The sequence below is a fragment of the Doryrhamphus excisus genome, linkage group LG21 (genome assembly GCF_037039965.1).
Source record: "Doryrhamphus excisus strain RoL-2023G ecotype Guam linkage group LG21, RoL_Dexc_Guam_v1.1, whole genome shotgun sequence".
Classification (NCBI taxonomy): domain Eukaryota; kingdom Metazoa; phylum Chordata; class Actinopteri; order Syngnathiformes; family Syngnathidae; genus Doryrhamphus; species Doryrhamphus excisus.
Genome location: NC_136377.1, coordinates 8,337,785 through 8,361,407, shown reverse-complemented (window position 1 = coordinate 8,361,407; position 23,623 = coordinate 8,337,785). Strand labels below are relative to the sequence as shown.

The window sequence follows — 23,623 nt, the reverse complement described above, 5'->3', positions numbered from 1 at the left end:
TCGTTATCGCGTGAATAAACAAAAAATGTGTACCTATTAATATTTTTTCAACAAACAGTGTACATTTTCTTACGTTATTTACATTTTGTTACAATAACACATATGGCGTTCTTCAGCGATACTCTTAAGGGGTCCTCTACTGTGTTGACGTTACGAGCGCCAGCTGTCAGTGCAGCTAGCATCGGCGCTATCATTACCGTCGCATTTTTGGTGTTAATTTAATCATCATTTAGTTATTTTAACGGCCATTGATGTCTGTTTTAGAAGGACACCGATGGAACTGATAGACAAAGCATTTTTTCGGACATCGTAGCGCCTTTTACTTCAAATGTGGTCGTTATCGAGGCAGCTACATTTTACTAGCTTGTTGTTAGCGATGTGATGCAGGCAGGCAGGCTGTGCACTCTGCAGTCTCATTGTGGCTTCTTTTTGGAAGTCATTGTTCAAATGGTTAATACTTTGTCGCGCCAGATTATTGTAAAGAGCGACTATTGACTGCTTTACAATATGCTTTCTATTAATAGTGTATTCAGGCCAGAATTGCGTGGCCTTACATACTTTAAGTCATCTTAAGGCAGGTTTTTGCTAATCACAGTGTAACTTGTACTGTGTGGCTGCTGGAACTACCACTAGTGTGGTACATTTAAAGACAAAGATAAGACTTGTTTGAATTATCATCATGGATAAGAAATCATTTGACATCGTATTGGATGAAATTAGGAAGGTAAGGCTTGCTTACACTTGATTATGAGAAGTTCTTTTCTTTCCGGTTTCTGATTTCGCATCGTGTTTCAGTGTGTCTTGACTGATCAGCGCATAAAAGCAATCGAGCAGGTTCATGGCTATTTCTCCAGTGAGCAGGTAATTAGAAGCACCATGTAAAGTTAAGGCAGATTATTGTATGTTATGGAAGCACCATACCATCATTGGCGGTACTGTACTGCTAAGCAGCATAAATTGTCACTTGCAGGTGATGGAGATACTGAAATACTTTTCATGGGCAGAACCTCAGATTAAAGCAGTAAAAGCTCTGCAGCATGTAAGTAATACACCCACTGATTGCATGAAATATTGTGTTGTTGATATGTTTAATAGTGTTTTCTGCTTTTAGAAAATGGTTGCAATCCCCACAACCAAAGTCGCAAACATTCTGAATTGCTTCACCTTTTCAAAGGACAGACTGATTGTCTTGGAGCTGATTGCTTTGTGAGTGTGCTTTAAAAACTCAATATGCTGGGCGTATTGTAACATCATCTTTGGTGGTTCATTCAGGGGTGAAATTGCTTGGTGTGTTTGGTTTCTCTGTAAGCCGTTTGTCTATATGCAATTACAGAAACATTTCAGATGCCCAGAATTACCGCCCTGTGGAAGATTTGTTTCGCATACACTTGTCGGAGAAGAAACGTGCTCGCAGGATCCTGGAGCAGGTATTTTTAGCTGACAACACAAACAGAAGTGGAACCTGCTAAATAATGCAAATTTGTGTCTTTGACGTTCCCTGTAAATGCTGTAATTATAGCCAGGGAGTTCATGTACCTGAACTGAAAACTGGGCATTAATTGTGCAATTGAAGAGCGGTTATTATTTCAGAAATTTGACAACTCATCATTTTTAACACCAAGTAGAAGGAAAAGCATCTCTCTCATAGAATACATAGTCACTTATTACAAGTATATTACACAACACAGCTTAAACAGAACCATTGTTGTAGTAAAGATTAGATGCAAACTGCTCAGCCAGCATTAATGAGCTTATTGTAAACAACACAATGGCAAGTGTACCGCACAGTAGTTTCACAGTTTGCACAACCAACATTTAGAAGTACATGCAGAGGTAGATAAAGCTGCTGGATGGTGATCAATCGTGATACTTGAAATGCAACTACCGCTCTATTGTGCAGTTAATAACAGGTTAAGATAAGAGGTTACCCACAGCCACAGCTGTAATCACCAATTATTTTTCACTCTGTGCTAATTAGAGACGCTTGGGTTTTGCTTTTGGAGCCCACACACCCGTTGAGTATTGAAGACCCCCCCCCCCCCAGTCATTTTAAATAGAGGCGTGAATTTGCATTTGCAGTAGACTGTATTGTGTTTTATTTATTTATTTATTGTGTTTTAGGTATGCAAGGTGGGTTGCAAGGCACCTGTCGCCATGATTTCGTCCTGTGGTATAATACCAGGGAATCCATACCCAAAAGGGAGACCCAGTCTCGTTGCTGGCTCATTTCCAGTAAGTATATAAGAGCAACATCTAAAATAAAATAAGTATGACTGCTCAAGTTTATCATTTGGAACCCAACTGATTCTGACTTGCATGTGTGTAACTAATGCTCACAGGGAATCCCTCCCATAAAAAAGGAAGGGGAGAAGAAAGATGACACTGCTAACAGTATGGAGGGGAAAGGAATTGCCGCTCGGATAATTGGACCTTTCAAACCAGTAAGGCCTTTCTAGTTATGGGATGGTGATGCAGTGTGGCCTGTCTTGTGTTTCAACAGTCACTTCAGACAGCATCGTTTTTAGTGGCTTCATTTTAGTGTGATTTCTCTTCCAGTTTCCTTCAAGCTACAACCCTCATCGCCCTGTGCCCTACCCTATACCCCCGTGCAGACCCCACGCTACCATTGCACCAAGTAAGAAACACCAAACACATTTAGACATGTACTGCAACACACAAGATAAAAACACATACAGACTGTTGTGGGTTTGATTAAAGTATAGTTCTGACAGGTACCACGTCTGCGTGTAAATGTGTGTGTGTCTGTGAGAGAGGGACTGTATGGTGGACATTGACAATATTTGCAACTGCTACTCAGGTGCGTACAACAACGCAGGCCTTGTTTCTGTGGGAGGGGTCATAACGGCCAATGTGCCCCCTCCTCCCTACAACTCCACCCACAAAGTAGCAGGTATGGTTCCACATAGATGCAAGCGTGTGTGAGCAAATAGAAATCTCTTGGAGCTTGTCGCCTTAAGAAGTTGGCATGCTGCTTACTTGTGCCCTCTGCAGCTTTAATGGTGCAGAATAAGCTTCCTTTTTTTTACCTTGTGGTGCACTGAATGACCAGAAAATGACATCTCCTGGTACATTCAAGACTTACATTTTCACTTTAGAGTTTTGCTTATACAGTATAGTGGCTGGTGTGTATTTCCTCACCTGCAGAGGAAGGACCACAAATGTGCTGAATACAGATGGACTTTCATTTCTAAAGACCATCATAAACCTCAGCTTTACAGATGCCATGTCTGCTGTGTGCAGGTAGTGTGTTGTTATGGTAAAGACATCCACAGACTATACATTTTGGTGTTAATCATAATAAAGGTAATTAAAAGCTCCAGAGCTGGACAAATGGCGGTCTAGTATTTGTAATGCAGCATTACTATTGCTAGGAAATACACTAATTGCACTGTTTTCTGGTCAGTTGGTGTAGATGTTATTTTTTTTTTTCAAGTGAGCAATGGGTCTTTTGTTGCCTATTCTGCAGACTAATGCTCTTACTGGTACTCATACTGATGCTTGCAGCTCATGAGGGGAAAAACTTGCATCGCTTTGATTGCTTACTTGAAGTTCAGGGCCTTTGGGGGCGGTAGGTGGTCAAACACAAACAAATTTTCTATTTTCATTGGCTCTCGAAATAGCACAGAAAATTAACAACAAAGTATAAGATGGTAAGACAATCCCCCCCAAAGGTAAAGATGCACGCGGGGAAGCTTTCTGGCTAGTCCACCTCTTCCTACTTCCTCTTTCTTTGTGCTGGGGGCCATCTTCAACTGAGTGTGATCATGTCAGGTGACAAAAGAATGACAGTCTTCCTGATGTCTTTCTACCGCTAGGCTATACCAAACCAGGCAACCCCCAGAACGCTACACCAGGAGTCAACAGTGGGCCGCTGCTGATCCCTCATGGCTCCACACCGTCCACCCCCCTCCAACCCCAGGCTTCCCCCGCCCAGCCACCTCCTACAACTCCCGTCACACCTGTTTTTCCAGGCATGGTGCCCTCTCACAACCCCAACGCTCCATCTCCGTCCCCGGCACCATCTCCATCCGTTATCAAAGCAGGTCCACAGACCCCCACCGGCCATGCCACACCTACACCATCATCTGTCATTAAAGCCCACACACCCTCAGGAACCCCTTGCGGAACTCCTGTTCCTGGCAGCGGGGGATTCCCTTCTTCCCCTTTCCATTCCGTTTCCCGACCAGGCACCCCTGCCACCTCCCGTAATGGCGCCGATGTCCTGTCTCAGGTTAACTCCATGGCATCGACTCAGCAGAGGACGTTCTCCCAGTCTACAGACCATCAGGCAGGACTTGCCTTCCATAGCATACCCCCACAAACAGGTAACCACTCTGGCTCGGTGATCCGTAGCTACACCCCCTCTGGCACGCCATCTACCACCCCAGGGATTTCAAGTTGTTCCACCCCAGGCCCCAGCCCCAAACCCCCCCATGGCCATCCTGCCCAGGCTCAGGCTGCCATGGGCCCACGTGGAGTCCTTACACACGAGCAGCAGCGTGCAGCTCTCAGCAGACACACAGGGGGGAGCAGTAGTGGCAGTAACAGCCCCGTGCCTTCTGCTTTCAAGGGGACATCTCATTCTGGAACGCCATCTGCGAGCCCTCTGTTGGTACCCGGATCAGCACAGGCTGCCTTAGCCCGTTCTTTAGGGCTGGCACACCCATCAGGCTCTCCTCAAGTCTCCCTCCCCAGTCCTGTTGCCATCTCCAGCCTCCAGGCTTTGTCCGGGAGCCCAGGACCACCTCACTATCCAGGCCTGTCCCCTTTCCCCGCACTGTCTTCCTCCATTCCTCCTACCTCCATCCCCTCATCAATATCCGCCATGCCCCCCTCTGCCAACATCTCTAATCCCCCGCCAACCTCCATCTACCCCGGCCTGACTCCTAGTGCTGCACCTAACGCAGCCGCTCCCTTTGGCTTAGGCCTCACGTCTGCTCCCTCTATATTCCCAGGCCTACCGCCTGGTCCAAGCCCTGCTGCTTTCCCAGGTTTGGCCGTTTCAGGAGGCCACGGTGCTGGGAGCCCAGTGTTGCCTTCTTTCATAGGACTATCAGGAGCGACTCCGTCGTCTGTTGCATCAGTGGCACCACTGCAGGCGGCTGCTGTGGCGGCAGCAGCTGCAGCTGGCGTACCAGCTTCATCACCGGTTTTACCCGGTTTTGCATCTGCCTTCAGCTCCAACTTCCAGCCTGGGTATGTCGGAGAACATTTTCTACTGCTCAACAAATTCCTTTATTGGAATTAGACCTACTGGGAGCACGCTATTTTCTGTACATAGCTTGAATGCTGATGCATATTCACTGCCACTTTGCACTTGTACAATGTAATAGTGGAGATGATATCGTTTCAGATAGAACCGACTCTAGTGACACATAGTAGTATGATACACCTAATATTGGAAACAGTGGCTATTGTACTAGACCAGTTGTCAGTTACCTTAGGTCAACAAGATCACGGGTTTTCTCCTGATATGGAAAATAGCTGTGATTAAAAAGGCATTACTCCGTTAGTCATTAGTTCATTGTTGCTTCTATCTCAAGTGTAACCTCATACCGAGTGTACTCTGCTCAGAGTGCAGCATGTGGACTTTGCCTCAAACAGCCCTACCCTGCAGTTAATGTGAGCTATGTACTTTATCTTCTCAGTAAACGTGTCTCACAAACCACACCCTAATGTTGACATTCACGGTAGACTTTTGTCTTGTATACCGTGTACCATCTGTATGTTCCCATGGTGTAGTGGTACAATACAATTTGTATTTATTCCAGCTTGAGCACCGGCCTCCAGGCTCCAGCAGGCGGCGGGTTCCCTGGATTGCTGTCCTTCCCGGGTGTCCCTGGCTTCTCACCCGCCGCCTCCCCTGCTGCTCTTGGTGGTCTACACAATCCTACCATGCAGCCTGGTTTGCTGCAGGTACACAACACACACACACACATATGCACACGCGCCTACATGCATTGTGTCACGTATACAGTACTATTTGAGGCATGCGTATGTTAGTGTGATAAAAGCTTCTTATGTTCCAGGCTCATCCCACATCTGCTTTGGAAAGGTTCCCCCCTCAGCCTAACTCTTTCACCAACTACCCTGCAGGCCCAGGAAATCCCTTCCCCCTCCAACCTGGCCTGCATCCCCAGCTGGGTTGGCAGTGAAACGTGCCGTACATCGAGGCACTGTTAATCTCCTACAATTCCATTCTGTTAAATGCCTTTACTGACGCTTATATGAAATATTTTTGTCCGGAAGACAAAAGACTGTGAATTCAACCATGAAATCAGTAAGAAATAGTATGTGTGTGTGTGTGTTATTCTTAGATGTAAATATTAGTATTAGTGGTGAGTAGTTTTAATGTTAGCGTCGTCTTTTACTGAAAATGAATTGCCAACCTATACATGATGTGATGTAATGAAATGACCATATCATGGAGTAGTCTTATTGTGATCATAGTACCAATTCCTTGATGAAATAAATGAAATACTGTAATGTCATTTTCAACTGACACATGAGTTCTCTGGTCATACAGTATTTTTGTAGGCCATTGAGTGTAGCAATAACAATTGTATAAAAGACTCTTTACTGCCATTTGTAGTTTTCCTACTGTTACATTCAGACCTTTTGTTACACCGGCTTTGTTTAATTGTGTTTGATTATCCTTCAGTAAACTGCTTGTTTTTTTTCTGTATTTGTTTTTATGACATGTCATGACCGCCAAGCCCATACCATGAAATGACTCCCCCATATATGGACTAAATAAAAGGAAATGCCCAGTACAAACAACTGGACATACAAAGCACCTACCAGCGGATCTTTCAATTTGTTAGATAACATTTATTTACACAATGTGACAAGTAATAAATTTACCCCATGAGACCAAATTTTGCTCATATTTGACAGTGGATTGTAACAGTGAGGGATAGGCAGTGCTACTTCCTTGACCTCATTTGTCTTAACCACTGACAGGTTTCACCACACTTGATGCTGTGCTTATCAGCGTCATTGAGATTGTCATCAGACATATGACTATTAACCACAAGACTAAAACACAGTCATCACACAATGGAAATAAATGTGGTCCACCTTAACTGTATGAATCTATCCATTTTCTACTGCTTACCCTGATCAGGGTTGCAGGAAAACTGGAGCCTCTTCGAGAAATGAGTTCTAGGAGGAGCTATCATTACGTTATTATTTATTAATATTTTGAGTGAGGGAGCGATGTTGGAATGGTGATGTAGCAAGGGATGACTTTACTACATACATCCATCCATTTTCTGTACCGCTTATCTATCAAAACAAAAATCACAGCACAACATGTAACAGGAATGTAAACACCCATAGGGAAACTACTACTACCGCTATGAGGACTCGGGGGGTAGGTTCCCAAAATAGATAGTGATTAGCAATCACTAATCACGATCATGTAATCATAATGATCAATCTCTTGGATACAAGAAATTATGGAGTGACTCACCGCATTCAGTCTTCTGTTGTCCACTGTTCAGCTGTAACGTTTTTATATTCTTGTTAAAACCTATCATTACAAGTTACTGTTTTACTCCTCCTTGTAGTCTTTTACAGTATTCCACTAGCAATCATAATGCTATGATCACTAGCAAACAGGAAATACAGCAGTGGAGCACAAAGGCGATTGATTGACAATGGTATACAGCCAATCAGAACGCAGAACACAATGGGAGGGTTCTCTCTTAGCCAATCAGAACTCTTGTGGCTCCATATTTCGCCTTGAGGGATGGCGGGACGCCATCTTTACTCCAGCAGCAATGGCTAGTGTCTTCAACTTTGTAACTTCTAATACACCACAAGGATGTAGAACACGAGGTATGTTCAAACAGTGTTAAAAAATTGAGAACTTTTAGTCATAAAGATTCAGAAGATGGGATTAGTTGTACTGAAGGAACCCTTCATGTCCTGACTGTGCGGCTAACATGCTAACCACCATGCGGCCCATCATTCTGTTTATGTCTAATTCTTGTTTTAGTGGAATAAATCAATCAATTTTGATATGAAATAATATCACCTCTTATCTTGGAGGTGTTTGGTTTCTGCTTGGGGAGTCGTTTCAGCGGTTTGTTGTTTTGGAACTTTCATTTCCTCTATTGATTGTGGTTGAAGTACATGCACCGCACTTCTAACAGTCTCTCAAATATTGTGATATTGTGATATATTTTGTATATATATACTGCTATTTTCCGTAGTTACAATCCAAAACGTTGATGCTGCCACCGCTAGAATGCAACCTGAAGGGAAAATGGTACTTTCTAAGGATCTGCCTGGAAGGTTACTGATTACACTCTGTTGAGCAACATAAAGAAGCCACGCCTTCACCACCTTCCAGCTTCACATTTAGACTGCAGCTTTAAAAGGCTGGATGCCTTCCTGCCCATTAGTAACGCTTCTCCTCCTAACTCTCAGTCAAGTGACTTCCTGTCTTCACTTTCACCCAGCGAATGGAAATGGAGGACCAAATGGAAAGCCAGAAGAGACGAGACACGAGCAAAGACAATTTAATATGTAAGCTAAAACATCTTTTTCTTTCTATTTTGTGGGATGTTATGAACACTTAGGGAAGCTCGTGTTGGCTTAGTTAAACAAACATTCCCTAGTGTACATGGTGTGTGTTTGTAAGTTCACCTGGGCAGGTGCAATGCCGCAAGGTAGTCTTTGTCAAGCTCCATCGTCATAGTGACAGAGTGAAATAAAGAGTCCCAAAAGCATGTGACTGGGGACTGCTTTGCATTCATATCTACTGAGTTTTTTAAAAATCATTTAAATGCTTCTTTTGTGAGAAAAAGACCATATGGGGTTAGTCACTTTAATTTATTATTTTATTTATATTATTTATTTTAGATATTTTATTTATAAAACAATAATATGTGAGATATGGTGTACTGAATTATGATGTTTAAATACACAATATGGCATTGTGTAAGTAGTAGTATTACAGTCATATGTGCTGCTACTAGTACAACTACTACTACAAATTAATTTACAAAATATAATACATAAAATCCTTAATTTCAGGCAATATAATACACAAATATAATTCAGAATTTATTAAATTATAATAAAAAAAGTGAAACAGCAAAAATGATAAAAATAGCAATATTTATACAATAATTAACATAATCTATTTTCTAAACCGCTTATAGTCAGAGCTTATCCCATCTGACTTTCAGGCGAGAGGCGGGGTACACACTGGGCGATCGCAACACACATATATACAAACAACCATTCACACTCACATTTTGGATTTTCGATAATTATCGGGGTCGATAATTATCTGATATCAGCATAAAAATGCGATATCGGTATCCAATTTTTTTCCCGATCACGAAAACCAATATTAAACAAATGCTGTATACCAAACGTTAAAATACCAAACAGGAGATATGTCATGTTACACATATCGGTACGAGAAATTAGAGCTCCGTGACCACTAGGTGTCCTCAAGAGCGATTAACTTTAAAAAAGAAACAAGTATCATTTTTTTTCCAGGAAATGGTGGGAATGATGGCTGCAAGGTGGTTGTGTGGTTAGCGTGCAGGAGACCCGGGTTCGATTCGTCTCCGTGGAGTTTGCATGTTCTCCCTGTACATGCGTGGGTTTTCTCCGGGTACTCCGGTTTCCTCCCACATTCCAAAAACATGCTAGGTTAATTGGCGATTCCAAATTGTCCATAGGTATGAATGTGAGTGTGAATGGTTGTTTGTCTATATGTGCCCTGTGATTGGCTGGCGATCAGTCCAGAGTGTACCCTGCCTCTCGCCCAAAGACAGCTGGGATAGGCTCCAGCACCCCTCTGTGACCCTCGTGAGGATAAGCGGTAGAAAATGAATGATGTGAATGATCAATATTGGCAACAATAGAGGGCACAAAAATGAAATTTTGCTGAGGGCCCCATGGAGGCTTGGGCTGGCCCTGATCGGCACATCGGTTTTTGGCAAAAAAGTCAATATTGGACATCCCTACCTAAAATATGAATAGAAGAAAGGAATAAATAACATCCATAATAATAACAACAATCATAATCCTTTATTGCTGTTACACAACCCCTCTAAAAATACAGTTAATACAAAACAAATGACAACACAACACACATAAGGAATGAAATAGTGCTCTTGAGCTCCACTTTGACTTTCCCCCAGTGACTCTGATCAGTCATGTGAACCAGTTGTGCAATGACATGGTGTAATCTGCAATCATGTCCTCCTTTTAGTGCAACAGTAAAAAAAAATCTCTTTAGTTCAACAACAGGGAACTACAATTGTGCGATATGACCGCTAAAAAGAGAATAATGCACGGCTAAAAATCACATGATCTGTAAAATGCGGAGAAAGGATTGGATAAGGATATTTTGAATTGTGGACGTGTAAACATGTGATGTACTTCAGTATAAATGTTATAAACCATTACCATGTCGGAAACTATGACGCACAAGTTTCTTTCAAGAGAAGAGAGAAGAGATCACGTTGCTTGTGTCAACATTTTACTGTTTGCGTCGTCTTTTGTGTCGTGTTGCTGTGTGAGTGAAGGTGGAGCGGGTATAACAATGCATTATATTAGATTAGCCCGTTTTAATTAAGTCGTCAACAACCATACTATTGTCCCACCAATCAGGTTATTTGACAAAGCACTCCAATATACATCATTTTTCTTCTAACAACATAAAAATAAAAAGGGTGGCACGGCGGTCTAGTGGTTAGCGCGCAGACCTCACAGCTAGGAGACCAGGGTTCAATTCCACCGTCGGCCATCTCTGTGTGGAGTTTGCATGTTCTCCCCGTGCATGCGTGGGTTTTCTCCGGGTACTCCGGTTTCCTCCCACATTCCAAAAACATGCTGGGTTAATTGGTGACTCCAAATTGTCCATAATTATGAATGTGAGTGTGAATGGTTGTTTGTCTATATGTTCCCTGTGATTGGCTGGCCACCAGTCCAGGTTCACCTCTCGCCCGAAGACAGCTGGGATAGGCTCCAGCAACCCCCGCGACCCTCGTGAGGAAAAAGCGGTAGAAAATGAATGAATGAATGAACATAAAAATGACCCGTTGTCTCTTCTTGCAGCTGAGCGGACCGGATCTTTAGGATGTGCAGGGTGGTTCATCGTCATAATTGTTGGAATCTTTACCATTTGCCTTTTTCCGATTACCATTTGGTTCTGTTTGAAGGTGGGTTGATATAAAAACAAGTGGTTTAGTGGTCTGGAACATGCATTTCCTGTTATTGTGGCTTTTCTTCTTGCAGATAGTGCAGGAGTATGAGCGTGCAGTCATCTTCAGACTAGGCCGCATCACAGACAGGAAGGCCAAAGGACCAGGTACATATAATAATGCTACGTTTTTTTTATATATATATTTTTTACTTTCCTCATTTTGGGGATTTCACTGACTGACAAATTCTGTGACTTTTTAGGAATCTTCTTTATTTTGCCCTGCACTGATTCGTTTGTCAAAGTGGATCTGAGAACAGTTTCATTTGACATCCCTCCACAAGAGGTATGTTTTTATGTATCATAATAAAACCTGAGAATACTAAAATTCTATCTTCACAAATGTAATAAACTTTAAAATTTGTGCCTGAATCTGTATATACAGTGGTGTGAAAAAGTGATTTATTCATTTTTTTTTGCATGTCACCACTTAAATGTTTCAGATCATCAAACAAATTTAAATATTAGCCAATAATGCAGCTATGCAGAAGTCTTTATTATGAAGCTAACCAAACCAACCTTATAACTGCCCGGGCCTCAAATTATCCTTCAGGATTTTTTGGTTGACAGCAGAATTTGTGGTTCCGTTTATGACAGCAAGCAGTAAGACAGCCCCAGACCATCACACTACCACCACCATATTTTATTGTTGGTATGATGTTCCTTTTTGGAAATGCGGCGATATTTTTACGCCAGATGTAATGAGACACACACAAAATTATTTTGTCTGGTGAGACCACACAGTATTTTCTCAAAAGTCATGTGGAACATCAAGTTGTTTTCTGCCAAAATTGAGCCTTATGTTCTTTTTGTTGGTGGTTTTGTTCTTGGATCTCTGCCATGCAGGCCGTTTTTGCCCAGTGTCTTTCTTATGGTGGATTCATGAGCACTAACTGAGGCAAGTGAGGCCTGCAGTTGGATGTTGTTGTGGGGTCTTTTGTGACCTCTTGGATGAGCGAGAAGGTTCACCACTGTTCCATGTTTTCACCATTTCTGGATAATGGCTCTCATTGTGGATTGCTGGAGTCCCAAAAAATTGCTTTTTAACCTTTTCTTGACTGATAGATCTGAATTAATCTCATGTTGGTTTAGATTTTATTTCTCAGTCAGTTTTTGCAGTTGTGTTGTCGCTGACTCATACTGAAATTTCACATTTAAGTGTGACAAAAATAAGAAATCAGGAAGGGGGCAATCCCTTTTTCACACCACTTTAGTAACAAAAATGTCTTCTGACCCACAGTGGTGTGTATGTGTTGTTGTTGCATCCAGATATTGACTAAGGACTCAGTGACAGTGAGCGTGGACGGTGTGGTGTATTTCCGCGTCAACGACCCCATCGCCTCTGTGGCCAATGTGTCCAATGCTGACTTCGCAACCCGTTTGCTTGCTCAGACCACACTCAGGAACGTCTTGGGGACCAAGAACCTGGCTGAGGTCTTATCTGACCGTGAGGGCATCGCTCACAGCATGCAGGTATAAGTGTAGCTAAGGAGTATAGCACCCCCTGTGGCTTGTGTTACAAATGCTTTGGAATACCATGAGGGTAAAATGCTTACATGAGTGAAGAAAACTCTTTTTTCATTTCATTGAAAATATATACAAATTAAAAACACCCTTTAATTAATTTATCAGCAGTTTTTGAAGAATTATATTGTCACCAGTTGGCACAATGAATAAGCATCACCTGGTATATCATCACCGTGGGTTGCACACCATATTCACTGCAAAATGTTGTTTTTAGTCCAGCCTGGATGAAGCTACAGATAACTGGGGTATCAAAGTGGAGCGGGTGGAAATTAAAGACGTGAAGCTGCCCCTTCAGCTCCAAAGAGCCATGGCTGCTGAGGCAGAGGCTGCACGAGAGGCCAGGGCAAAGGTATCGCATAGTCACGCATGTAAAAACCAACACGTCACGCTAACCACCTCTTCCTGATTTCCTGGTATAGGTCATAGCTGCTGAGGGTGAGATGAACGCTTCTCGCGCCCTCAAAGAAGCCTCCCTCGTCATCGCCGAGTCGCCATCAGCTCTGCAGCTTCGTTACCTGCAGACCCTTAACACCATCGCAGCTGAGAAGAACTCCACAATCATCTTCCCCTTGCCGATGGACGTCATATCACATTTCATTCGGAAGTGATCGCTGTTTGCATAACACATCATTTCAATGCCCATATACATTTCATCTACAATTTAAGGACAGATATTTTACAAAGAATTATTGGTTGATGTAATCAAATAATAATTAATCCATTGCATGCTTTGACTCATCAAATGTATAAACTTGCGCATTAACTGTTGCAACCAAAGACGTTTCTCTGGGAATGTTTGTACCTTACAAATTCATTAATAAACCTATACTTAGTCAGCAATGTGATCATTCATGCACAGTTATCCATATTATAGTACATATATAGTACACTGACCTTAACTGAGGGAAGTGAAGCCTGCGGTTCCTTTGGATGTTGTTGTGGGGTCTTTTGTGACCTCTTGATTAGTTGTCGCTGCTCTCTTGGGGTCATTTTGGTTGGCTGGCCACTCTTGGGAAACTTCACCAGTTTAATTTTTTTTGTCATTTGTTGATAATGGCTCTCATTGTGGTTTGCTGGAGTCCCAAAAGTTTAGAAATGCTGCATTTTGTATTCAGTTGTGTTGTTATTGACTTTTTTTATGATCAGTGAAAAACATGCAAAAAAAGTCATGATAAAAAGACAGTCATGATACTCAAGTAGACTTTAATGTTTGTGATGAAAATCTACTATATAGCCTAACACAAGTGATAAGTGGAGGAGCAGCACCATTTCCCAAGATTGGCCATTTCCATAGCACACATGTTAGCATCTTGACAAAGACGTTGATGTCATTTATCATTGTCAAACGCCTTGGTCTGCCTGCCACACTGCACAACTACATGTTTGACCATCACGATGCAGGTTCAACAAAGAGAAACAGCAAAGACATGACAAAACATGCTTCTATTACTTTGTCGCTGCACTATAAGACACAACTTGTGTACAGAGAATATATTTACATTCAGACATACAATAATACAATCAGTGCCAGAACAAACACATTCATTCCCTCTGGACCAAATCCATACAGGGGGGTGGTAATTATGTCACAAGAGTCAATTTAAAAAATGGATTTGTAACGGCATAATTTACAATGTCAATTCCGGTGTTTTGTAGGGAGGAAGTGCTACATATTGACATTAAATGGCCGCCTGCTACAAGACGAGAGGTCCTTGATGTTTCATCATATCACAGGAATGATAGAAAATACAGTCAGTACATTTTTCACATTCAACGCAGAGTGAAACGCAGATGTCCACAGGACACATTGACATGGTCGTTATTGTGTTATTGTCATTAATGTACCTGTACTGTTATGTATTGTGTTGCATCATTGTAAACTGTGTTATTGTACACCTGAATTGACCCTGAAGTAAAAGTCTAAACATTTGAAAACACAGTGACTGAGTGACTGGCAGTTGGATTTTTTGTTTTGTTTAGTTTTTATTTTACAATTGACATTCTGAAAATCATTTTTAAAAAAATCATATAAACTGCTTTCAAACTTGCAAATACTTGACATTCCTTTTGTTTACGAGCATTTAACCCTGTCTACCACCTGTAGAAATACAAACAGTTCCATGTTTACTTATCACGTCGATCATTAAAAGTGCTGGTTATTAACTTTAAAGTTTCGGAGGAGAAAAAAAAAAAAAGCAACTTGGAAATAACATCATGTTGCTAAATGCTGTAACAGAACCCCCTACTCTAACTGCCCTCCCCTCTCTCTATAACTCTAACTGTACAACATAACCTTTTGTATCATATTGTTTATTTACATTTGTTTGTTTTCATGCAAAGACTAAGTACCTGTTGCGTTCTTCAGCAGGACACCGTTCACGTAAACTGACTCGAGATCAGGATGCCAACATGGTCAAAGCATCCCCGTTCGAACCCTGAGTCAGTACCTTACAATATTAGCTGGTTTCTATTGCTTTTTAATATAATCGAGGAAAACTGAGAGTGAGTTGTACAGAAACGATACTGTTACATTTGCAGGAGCAATTCCCTGAATGTTATTTGAAGACGTTTTGACCACACAAACAATGTGTCGATACGAAGAAAGCTTTAGCCAAAGTGATTCCTTTCTGAAGGACTTGAAAATGCTCTATACGTCTTTAAGAGGTAAACTGAAGGTCATTTTCAGTGTCTGACAAAAGTCAGCACACCCATCACATTTCAGAATTTGTATTACAGTATGTCTTCTCAATTCACAATACTATAGAAATGAAACTTGGATATAGTAATACTGCACATATAGTAGCATGTAATATGTAGGAAATAGATTTTCGTTCGTTTCCCTGCATATATAAAATATAAATAGTACATTTTTATGGTAACTTATATGGAAAGTTTAGTTTTTTTCCCACAAGAATCACCTTGTTGGTTAGGAGCAAGTGGAATCACCTGTGGTGTCCACTCCCAGCTGAAGGTCTGAGTAATCAGAAGGGCTGGCCTCGGCTTTTTTTTTTTCTTTCTTTGTTGTGTGTGTGATAGTCAACACCCTCAGTTGACTCTCTTGGTACTTAGTGAGAATAAACTGCTGTGTAGGGATTTTGTGTTTCGGCCTCCCAAGTGGGGGTTGTAACAAAGGACTCCAAATTGAATGTCATTGTACATGCAGTGTTCGATTTTCAGAACTTTAGAGCAACCAACATAAAGATATTTCCCCTCTCAAGTAGAACACAAACTGGTGAAATAAAGGTTGCTAAGGGGGGAACTAACCTAAACTGCATGTAAATCAAAACTGGGTCTTGGGTTCTAAAAGGTGGATTCTAAAAGTATATCAAAAAGTGGAAATCAGTAGACCAGGGGAAGGCAAAAACCCAAAATCCAAAAAAATACAGAGCGTCAACTGAGGGTGTTGACTCTCACACACCCACAAAAAAAATCATGAATCAATTCACTTAACATTTTCCAGCAGGAAAATACCTCGACAAGACGTTATATTTTTGTAACTGCACGCCAACTGTATGCCTGTATTTGTTTCTTAATATTTTTAATAACTGTGCAAAACATTATTGTGTCCTATGAATGGAATCAAAGACAGAATGGGCTAATAAAAATAAAATATACTGTAAAAATTTGAGTTAATTAATTGTGTAGACATTTACATAATGTTTTCTGACCTATAAATGTAATTAGAATGTTGTATTCTTGTGTTAAATGATGCCAAAGTTTCTGATAATAATGTTTGCGCATTTGTAAGTGAGCCCTGAAAGAAGTTTGGGATGGCTCAAAATGCTGTGTTTGAAAAGGCGTGGTAAAACTGTTCCTTTGTGATGTCACAGAGGAGGACTTCCTTATATGGTTCATAGCTAGGAAGAACTTTGTGTCAATCACAGCGGCGGGCGAATGCCGTGGGTGGAATAAATTTAAAACAGACAGTTTTGGCAGGAAATACAGCTGGAATAGGCACAGGTTCTGCAAAATCTAAAAGGTTTTCTGTGCGGGTTATTGTGTGTAGCTGCTCTATAGGAGACCACAACTCAATATATAGGCTCGAAAGGTCTGTGGCTGCATGAGTGCTTTCGTCCATAGCATAAATCTGTACTCTGACTACATTGAGTTACGTATATCCAGGTTTAGTTTCGATACTCTTGTCCCTTGAGAAGATATAATATGTTTGCTGAAAAGTGAAGGGGGTACCCAGCTTTTGTGAGATCCTGTAAATAGCTTATAGACCCTTGTATCACAAGACTGTCCTCTGTACCATCCATTTCCATAATATATATCTAAATAAAGTGGCAAACCACAGCGATAAGACTGGAAGACATTCACAGTGCATGCGTGCTTAAATAGCAAAACAATTGTAGAACAAATAAGTTTGGAAGTAAACAATCACATAGTAAAGAGCTGCTGTCGGTTGTTGCCCTCCAGTGTTGTAGTTTTGTGTTGTAGATGTTTGTTGTTTTTTTTAAAACTCTGGATTAGAAACAAATTAAAAATTACAAGTCCTTCATAAAATTGTTTGACCTCTGCTGGTGAGATAGCAGAAGTAAGGCGCTTTACACTTTGTTGTGGGGGGGGGGGGGGGGTTATGCTTTGTAAAACATAATTTACGAACTAATCCCTGTGGTAGAGTGTGTAACAGTGTGTGTTCTGAACACAAGCGAGGGTTCCAATGTGCTGAAGTGACTTCATGCTGGCACTATATGTGTCACTAACTAGTGTATTGTGAATATATACTTTATATATTTAAGTTTTTAAGGCTTCGTCATGCTTCAGCGTCTTCGCCTCATTCCAGCTCCAACATTGTTTAGTGGTATGACAAAGGAAGTGGTATGTGGTATGACAAAGGAAGTGGTAGTCAACAAGAGTTGTGTTTGGTCGCGCTCAGGAAAACACTGCCCCTTGTGTTTTGGCAGTTTTGGCAGAGGATTTCAAGTCTGATGAAGATAACCGAATCGAGATACCGTAAAGTAGGCCGGCATAGTGACTACACTGGAGCATAACGAAGCCTGAAGCAGGTACTCATTAAAGGAACCAAAGAAATTTAAAAAGAGTTTTTATCTCTGTAAAGCGAGACAAGCTGCCGAATTCCGATTGGCTGTTTCCCTATGAGTGGGTGTGCATGGACCAGGGGAGTAATTCTGATTAGTTGCTGCTGCCCTGTGATTGGGTGTCGCTGGACCAGGGGAGTAATTCTGATTAGTTGTCGCCTGGTGAGTGGGTGTGGCCGGGCCAGGGGAGTAATAGTGGTTTGCTGTGTGGAACGGGGATGATGACTGTAGCTGTTGGGGGCAGCCTTGGCAGTGGCTGGGAGAGTGGCATCCCGCTGGAGGAACAGGGGAGGATGATGGGATAGGGGACGTGGAGAAGGAGCGGTGCAAGGGGGAGGATGAGGGAGACATGAGGGGGCTGGTCTGAAGACGCCACAGCAGCTCCTCGTTGTTTCGACTGAGTCGCTTCTTCTCTGTGCTCTCCTTTTCGACCGATTCCTGGAGGTTCGCGTTCTCCTCTGACAGTTGCCTGTAACGGGGAGACGTTTGTCTCAGTTTTTACATGTGGTTCACTGAACCCTATTTATGGTGTCTACATTTCCGATCTGAGGTCATCCATCTTTGGCTTGAATGTCATAATCATCATTTATCACTTATTAGTGCGACCAATACTCAAAACAATTGGAGAGTCCTTTGTCTTGATAAATGTTTTACCTAGATAAGGCGAGGTTCATTTCAATACGAGCCTTCAGATCTTCATTCTGCTGCCGTAGGACCTGCACCTTCTCCTCCAGGAAGACATTCTTTTGGGCCTGCTCAAAAGTAAAAAAAAACCAACCGAAGCAAAGTCATTCATTCGTCTTATTTGTAACAAAATGGATATTGTTAAGGGTGGTTGGTGAAGCGGTGTATTTGGAACCTACCACTTTCTGTAGGTCGGAGATCTTTAGATCTTGCTGGTGTATTTGCTGGTTCTTCATTTCCACAACCTCCTTTAAACTCTTTAGATCCTTGTCAATGTGCTGGTAGGGAGCTAAGGCATCCTGTTGTTGACATAAACAGAAACAGAACATTGATTCACACCACAGATCGGGCAATTTGTTTCATAGAACAACGGCATGAGGTGGCACGGTGGTCTAGTGGTTAGCGCGCAGACCTCACAGCTAGGAGACCAGGGTTCAATTCCACCCTCGGCCATCTCTTTGTGGAGTTTGCATGTTTTCCCTGTGCATGCGTGGGTTTTCTCCGGGTACTCCGGTTTCCTCCCACATTCCAAAAACATGCTAGGTTAATTGGTGACTCCAAATTGTCCATAGGTATGAATGTGAGTGTGAATGGTTGTTTGTCTATATGTGCCCTGTGATTGGCTGGCGACCAGTCCAGGGTGTACCCCGCCTCTCGCCCAAAGACAGCTGGGATTGACTCCAGCACCCTCAGCGACCCTCGTGAGGAAAAAGCGGTAGAAAATGAATGAATGAACAACAGCATGAATGGAGTGAGCCCTTTTGTCAGTCATACAGTCTATTTGTCTCCCATTTTACCTTCCACTAACAACTATTTAGTGAGAAAAGTTTCAAAACCATTGATTTGTTAACCAGTGGCAAGAGTATTAATTTGATCTACATGGTGTGAACCGTTTCTTAAAGGTACAGTAAACTCACAACTATCTGTTCGTCCGTACTCTTCCTCAAAGCCTCTTCAAAGCGCTTGGCTTTGTCCTGCAGACTGTGGTTTTGGAACGTCAGCGTGTCCACTTGGTCCTGGATGACATGAAGAAACGCATCATATACCTATAGGTTCACCAGCATTGCTGCATCATACCTGTAGCGATAGCCTTAGCTTCTCAAAATCCTCCTCCAGGAGCATCTTCTGTTGTTCGTGAGCTTTCCTTAAGTCTACGCACAAGTTTGTCAATGAGTTATTAGGAAAGTGTGTCATCTTAATGTCATCTACAATTGTACCTCTCATGGTTCGTGCATGCTCCTCATGCAGTGTTGCCATGGTTATATTATGCATGTCTCGGAGCTCTTGAATAGCTGCCTGGTGGTGGGCTGTCATCTCCTCCACCTGACACACACAAAAGATATTCTAATGATTAATCACATACATTAAACATTCATATGCAATATGATGTGACCTGCTCTTGCTGCTGGGTCCTCAGCTCCTCCATGTCCGACTGATGCTCGGCCTTCAGGTTTTCCGTCTCCGCCAAGTGACACTTCCGAAGGCTCTCCTCCACAGCGGCCAGCTCGGCTTCCTGCTGTACTTGCAGCTCTTGTAGCTCTCGCTCGAATGCTGCTTCCACCGTAGACTTTTCCAGCTTGAGTCTCTCCCAGTGTGTGGAGTTGGACACTGTGCATCAGGAAGAAACACTCCATTTGGATTCATTTTCATTTCCAGTCAACACTTATATAAGATGGACATGGATGGACATCTATTTTAAAAGGAGCACCCCCCGCCCCCATAGGGGTTGTTAAGACATGAGAACATGAGTAGAGAAGAAGAAACCTATACTCACCTAGTTGTTCTTTTATCATTTGTATTTCCAAGAACAATTTAGTTTCATTATCTTCTGCGGTTTCATTCTAAAATAAATAAAGAAATAAATAATACATATTAATGTAGTGCACATTCATTTTAGCAAATTTTAGTAAGTGACCATAAGTGAAAATGCTAACACAGTGGCCGTGAGAAATAGTCAGGTGTGCCCTCAGTTTTTAAAAAAAATTTAACATTTATTAATTATTTTCTTTAAATATTATGCCATTGTCGAGTGCCGGTGGTTTAAAGACTGGCAGAGCAATGTAATATTCGTCCGTGTGGCAACACGTAGCCGATTGCTTCGTTCCTCCAATAGACTTAGTGATGCACGTGCCGTGGTTAGTGGTATGCCGCAATATTTTTCCAATGTAAAAAAAAACGTGCCGTGGCTCAAAAAAGGTTTAAAAACACAGTGCTAACACTTGTACTTGTTATCTCTTATGTCGGACAGCAGGGGGCGCCGAATACTCCCCTAATAATAATAAGCTCAAGCTTCAACTACTGTTGTATTTATATGCGCTGTGGGGCCAGTGATTGCAGCACTCAGACAGCAGCCATAAAGACGTCTGGCCATCTTGGGTTAAATCATTGCTGCTGCCTCAGGAGGCTGCAGGAGAGAAGCTCAGTGACACACTGAACTCTCCCACTACCTCCCACGCAGCCACCCTCATTGCATCTGGGACGATGCTGCGAATCTCACCTCCATGCTGTTAAATAGTGCATGTCTTCTTGAGTGCATCTGCGGCCTACATTTCAATATAGGCTGCTGTCTTATGAGTTATGTTGATTAGGAGAAAAAAGACAATGAAAATCACTAATGACTCTTGGCACAACACTTGAACGCTGAGTGTAATCGTGTCACCTTGAGGCAGTAATGTTGAGTCGTGACGATGAAGACTTCGAGACCCAAAGAGGTCTTCCTCAGTTCTTCTCTAAGGGCTCTCAGCTGCCTCTCCTGGTCCTCACAGCGTCCACGCAGCCTCTCCATCTGATGTGACAAAGACCGCTATCAAGTATAATTCAGAGCCCTCCGACAGATTTCCTTCCAGAAATCTTGCCTCCTGTCGCTGCTCCTCTTTCTCCCTCTCCTCCGCTTTCCTTGCTTCATCTCTCTGCTGAGCGTCCTCCTTCTCCTGCTGCAGCTTCAAGGGGGGCACACGGCGAGGGGAGGCAGGGGGGCCCGTCACCCTTGTGGTCGGGCCTCCTGCTGGTCGCTGTACCGTCTGGACTATTGGGTGACACAAACATAAGCATTGTATATATTTTTTCTGTACAGTCTGAAGCCTGGTTTTCCTACGCCGAAGGCAAAACATTTTTCCTCAATTTTTTGTACAGCTAACAAACTAGCCCTGTGCTGTATCGGTCCATTAAACCTAAACAAAGCACCCTATGACTATCACTTTCTGTGCGTTGTTTTGAGTGCAACTGCAAAATAATCCACCATGGGGCCAAGAAAGTTGTGAGTGCCAGAAAGTGAAAAACACCTCACCAGGATGTACGGGAAGTCGGAATCAACAATAAATTCCATCCATTCAGAATTTAGAAATTACGTTGTATTGTTTTCTGTGGGTAAAATGTTCTATAAAATGTATTTTTGTTAATATTTTGGGGTGTCTGGAATGTTTAATTGGATTATTTCCAGTAACATTAAACATTGTTTTTCTAGCATAGTAGTAAAAATGTACATTATTGAAAAAACAGTACATAATTTCATTTTTATGCATAAAATTATAATACATTTATGCATTATGTTTAACCTTGCACTAAATCAAATGAAAAATGAATCAAAACGCACCGTTAAAATTAACAATCCTACACATACTGCAGCACACTTTGACTGCCTCGACCTTATCATTCAGGCCTATTGAAGCATGGGGAGCCGTCGCCATGACAACGCTGGGCTGGGGCTGGGTTGCAGGGTCCCAGATAATGAGTGGGAAAATCAGTTTGAGGGAGGTGGGGCGATAAGATGAAGAGAGGAGGTGGGGGTGGGGGGGGGGTACCTGAGCCACTGAATGCATGGAAAGGGGAATGGGCATTTGGAAGAATGCTGTGTATGAATTATTATTATCATTATTATTATTATCATTTGGGCTGATGGTGAAGTAACAATAATGCAAGGAACAATGAGAGAGTTATGTTGCACTATCCACACAGGCAGCTTCGATATGTTCTGTCAATATCTGCAAAAAACAGTAAACAAAAAACAATGGCGTATGAAAGAATGCGTCAGCAAACTTCCAGAGAAGTGTAGGCACAAGCAACTTTAGCAAAAAAAAGGAAAAGAAAAGTTCACCGAGTTCAAACTACAGCTTACATTAAGGAAACATTGTCATTTTCAGGCAATAGTGAAGCCAAAAAGCTTCTGTTGACCTTTTCCCTTTTCGCATGCATTGTCACAACCATAGAAATAGAAAATACATGACTACATTCCCTGTCTTTTATTGTTTTACGCTTTTAAGAGTCAAGTTGAGACTTTTGAAAGGATAGGACAGAGCTCTTTAGCGGCCATTTCCACAGTTAGAAGATGCATAACCAACCTGGGGATTGTGGTTTGGGAGGAACCACCGCCAGCCTTTTTGGGGAGGACGGGAGGGAGCGTGTGACCTCTGAACTTCTCTGAAACTCCTTCCTGCCAGCTGTTAAACAACAAGGATTTCACTTATTGGTTAAGTTGCTATGACTGAAGAAGTTCTGCAAGTAATGTGTATGTTGTATTGATAAATGAGATGGTTGCAGCAGCCTGTTCAAAAAGTCAATCCAAAACCCAGTCAAAGTGGTAGGCCATTCATTTTCATCATTTTCTACCGCTTATCCTACGAGGGTCGCGGGGGGTGCTGGAGCCTATCCCAGCTGTATTCGGGCGAGAGGCGGGGTACACCCTGGACTGGTCAGTGCTCCTAAATATTGTTCAAATGTTGCTTGAGCTCCAAACATTCATACCTATGGACAATTTGGAGTCGCCAATTAACCTAGCATGTTTTTGGAATGTGGGAGAAAACCGGAGTACATGCAAACTCCACATAGAGATGGCCGAGGGTGGAATTGAACTCAAGTCTCCTAGTTGTCAGACCTGCGCACTAACCACTTCAAAATACATTGGTTGACGGGATTTCCTGGTGTCATGATTCAATATCAATATCAGATAATGGGTCCGATATTAGCAAAAACTGCATTTAAATTTTCCGATATAAGCGAACTATTGTTTTCTGTTTGATTAATATCATTTAATCAAGACTTTCCACACTACAAAATAAGTAAACATGATTCGTGCTGATGTAGGATGGATATCGCTTTTGGACAATACGCAAGGCTGCAA

General features: G+C 42.1%; 3 protein-coding genes across 6 annotated transcripts in view; 2 read left to right on the top strand and 1 right to left on the bottom strand.

Annotated features, from left to right (window-relative positions):
* The first annotated feature begins 149 nt into the window (after positions 1 to 149).
* On the top strand, positions 150 to 6,821 carry proser1 (proline and serine rich 1). Of its 3 annotated transcripts, XM_078787734.1 has the most exons (13): positions 150 to 724; positions 796 to 861; positions 971 to 1,039; positions 1,112 to 1,206; positions 1,334 to 1,427; positions 2,122 to 2,232; positions 2,340 to 2,441; positions 2,557 to 2,635; positions 2,819 to 2,911; positions 3,837 to 4,346; positions 4,977 to 5,217; positions 5,793 to 5,937; positions 6,051 to 6,821. In XM_078787734.1, exons 1-13 carry the CDS (start codon positions 680 to 682, stop codon positions 6,174 to 6,176), a joined length of 1,776 nt encoding a protein of 591 aa, XP_078643860.1. In that variant the 5' UTR covers positions 150 to 679; the 3' UTR covers positions 6,177 to 6,821. The 3 variants fall into 3 exon arrangements, with proteins under 3 accessions (XP_078643860.1, XP_057943794.2, XP_057943796.2); XM_058087811.2 differs by having other exon boundaries at positions 3,837 to 5,217; XM_058087813.2 differs by lacking the exon at positions 2,819 to 2,911 and having other exon boundaries at positions 3,837 to 5,217.
* Positions 6,822 to 7,778: 957 nt separating this feature from the next.
* On the top strand, positions 7,779 to 14,827 carry stoml3b (stomatin (EPB72)-like 3b). Its single transcript, XM_058086764.2, has 8 exons — positions 7,779 to 7,863; positions 8,490 to 8,556; positions 11,110 to 11,213; positions 11,290 to 11,362; positions 11,458 to 11,540; positions 12,524 to 12,727; positions 12,996 to 13,130; positions 13,201 to 14,827. The coding sequence occupies exons 2-8, from the start codon at positions 8,493 to 8,495 to the stop codon at positions 13,387 to 13,389; spliced, it is 852 nt and encodes a 283-aa protein (XP_057942747.1). The 5' UTR covers positions 7,779 to 7,863; positions 8,490 to 8,492; the 3' UTR covers positions 13,390 to 14,827.
* Positions 14,828 to 16,310: 1,483 nt separating this feature from the next.
* mtus2a (microtubule associated tumor suppressor candidate 2a) overlaps positions 16,311 to 23,623 on the bottom strand; it is a 30,341-nt gene continuing 23,028 nt past the window's right edge. The window contains exons 6-16 of one of the 2 annotated variants that reach the window (XM_058086760.2): positions 22,845 to 22,943; positions 21,363 to 21,532; positions 21,167 to 21,292; positions 20,282 to 20,348; positions 19,901 to 20,115; positions 19,725 to 19,830; positions 19,585 to 19,658; positions 19,425 to 19,523; positions 18,687 to 18,806; positions 18,478 to 18,578; positions 16,311 to 18,292 (exon numbers count right to left, since the gene is read on the bottom strand). In XM_058086760.2, coding sequence (XP_057942743.2) covers positions 17,830 to 18,292; positions 18,478 to 18,578; positions 18,687 to 18,806; positions 19,425 to 19,523; positions 19,585 to 19,658; positions 19,725 to 19,830; positions 19,901 to 20,115; positions 20,282 to 20,348; positions 21,167 to 21,292; positions 21,363 to 21,532; positions 22,845 to 22,943 — 1,640 coding nt within the window. In that variant the 3' untranslated portion in view covers positions 16,311 to 17,829. The remainder of the gene's footprint in view (positions 18,293 to 18,477; positions 18,579 to 18,686; positions 18,807 to 19,424; positions 19,524 to 19,584; positions 19,659 to 19,724; positions 19,831 to 19,900; positions 20,116 to 20,281; positions 20,349 to 21,166; positions 21,293 to 21,362; positions 21,533 to 22,844; positions 22,944 to 23,623) is intronic. The other variant, XM_058086761.2, reaches the window with a different exon arrangement.

Excerpts from the sequence above, each read along its gene's own strand:
- proser1 (XM_058087811.2), top strand. The coding sequence starts at position 680 with ATGGATAAGAAATCATTTGACATCGTATTGGATGAAATTAGGAAG. Across the intron at positions 862-970 it reads GCTATTTCTCCAGTGAGCAG|GTGATGGAGATACTGAAATA; the intron begins GTAATTAGAAGC and ends TGTCACTTGCAG. Across the intron at positions 1,428-2,121 it reads CTCGCAGGATCCTGGAGCAG|GTATGCAAGGTGGGTTGCAA; the intron begins GTATTTTTAGCT and ends ATTGTGTTTTAG.
- stoml3b (XM_058086764.2), top strand. The coding sequence starts at position 8,493 with ATGGAAATGGAGGACCAAATGGAAAGCCAGAAGAGACGAGACACGAGC. Across the intron at positions 11,214-11,289 it reads CCATTTGGTTCTGTTTGAAG|ATAGTGCAGGAGTATGAGCG; the intron begins GTGGGTTGATAT and ends TTCTTCTTGCAG. Across the intron at positions 11,363-11,457 it reads CAGGAAGGCCAAAGGACCAG|GAATCTTCTTTATTTTGCCC; the intron begins GTACATATAATA and ends GTGACTTTTTAG.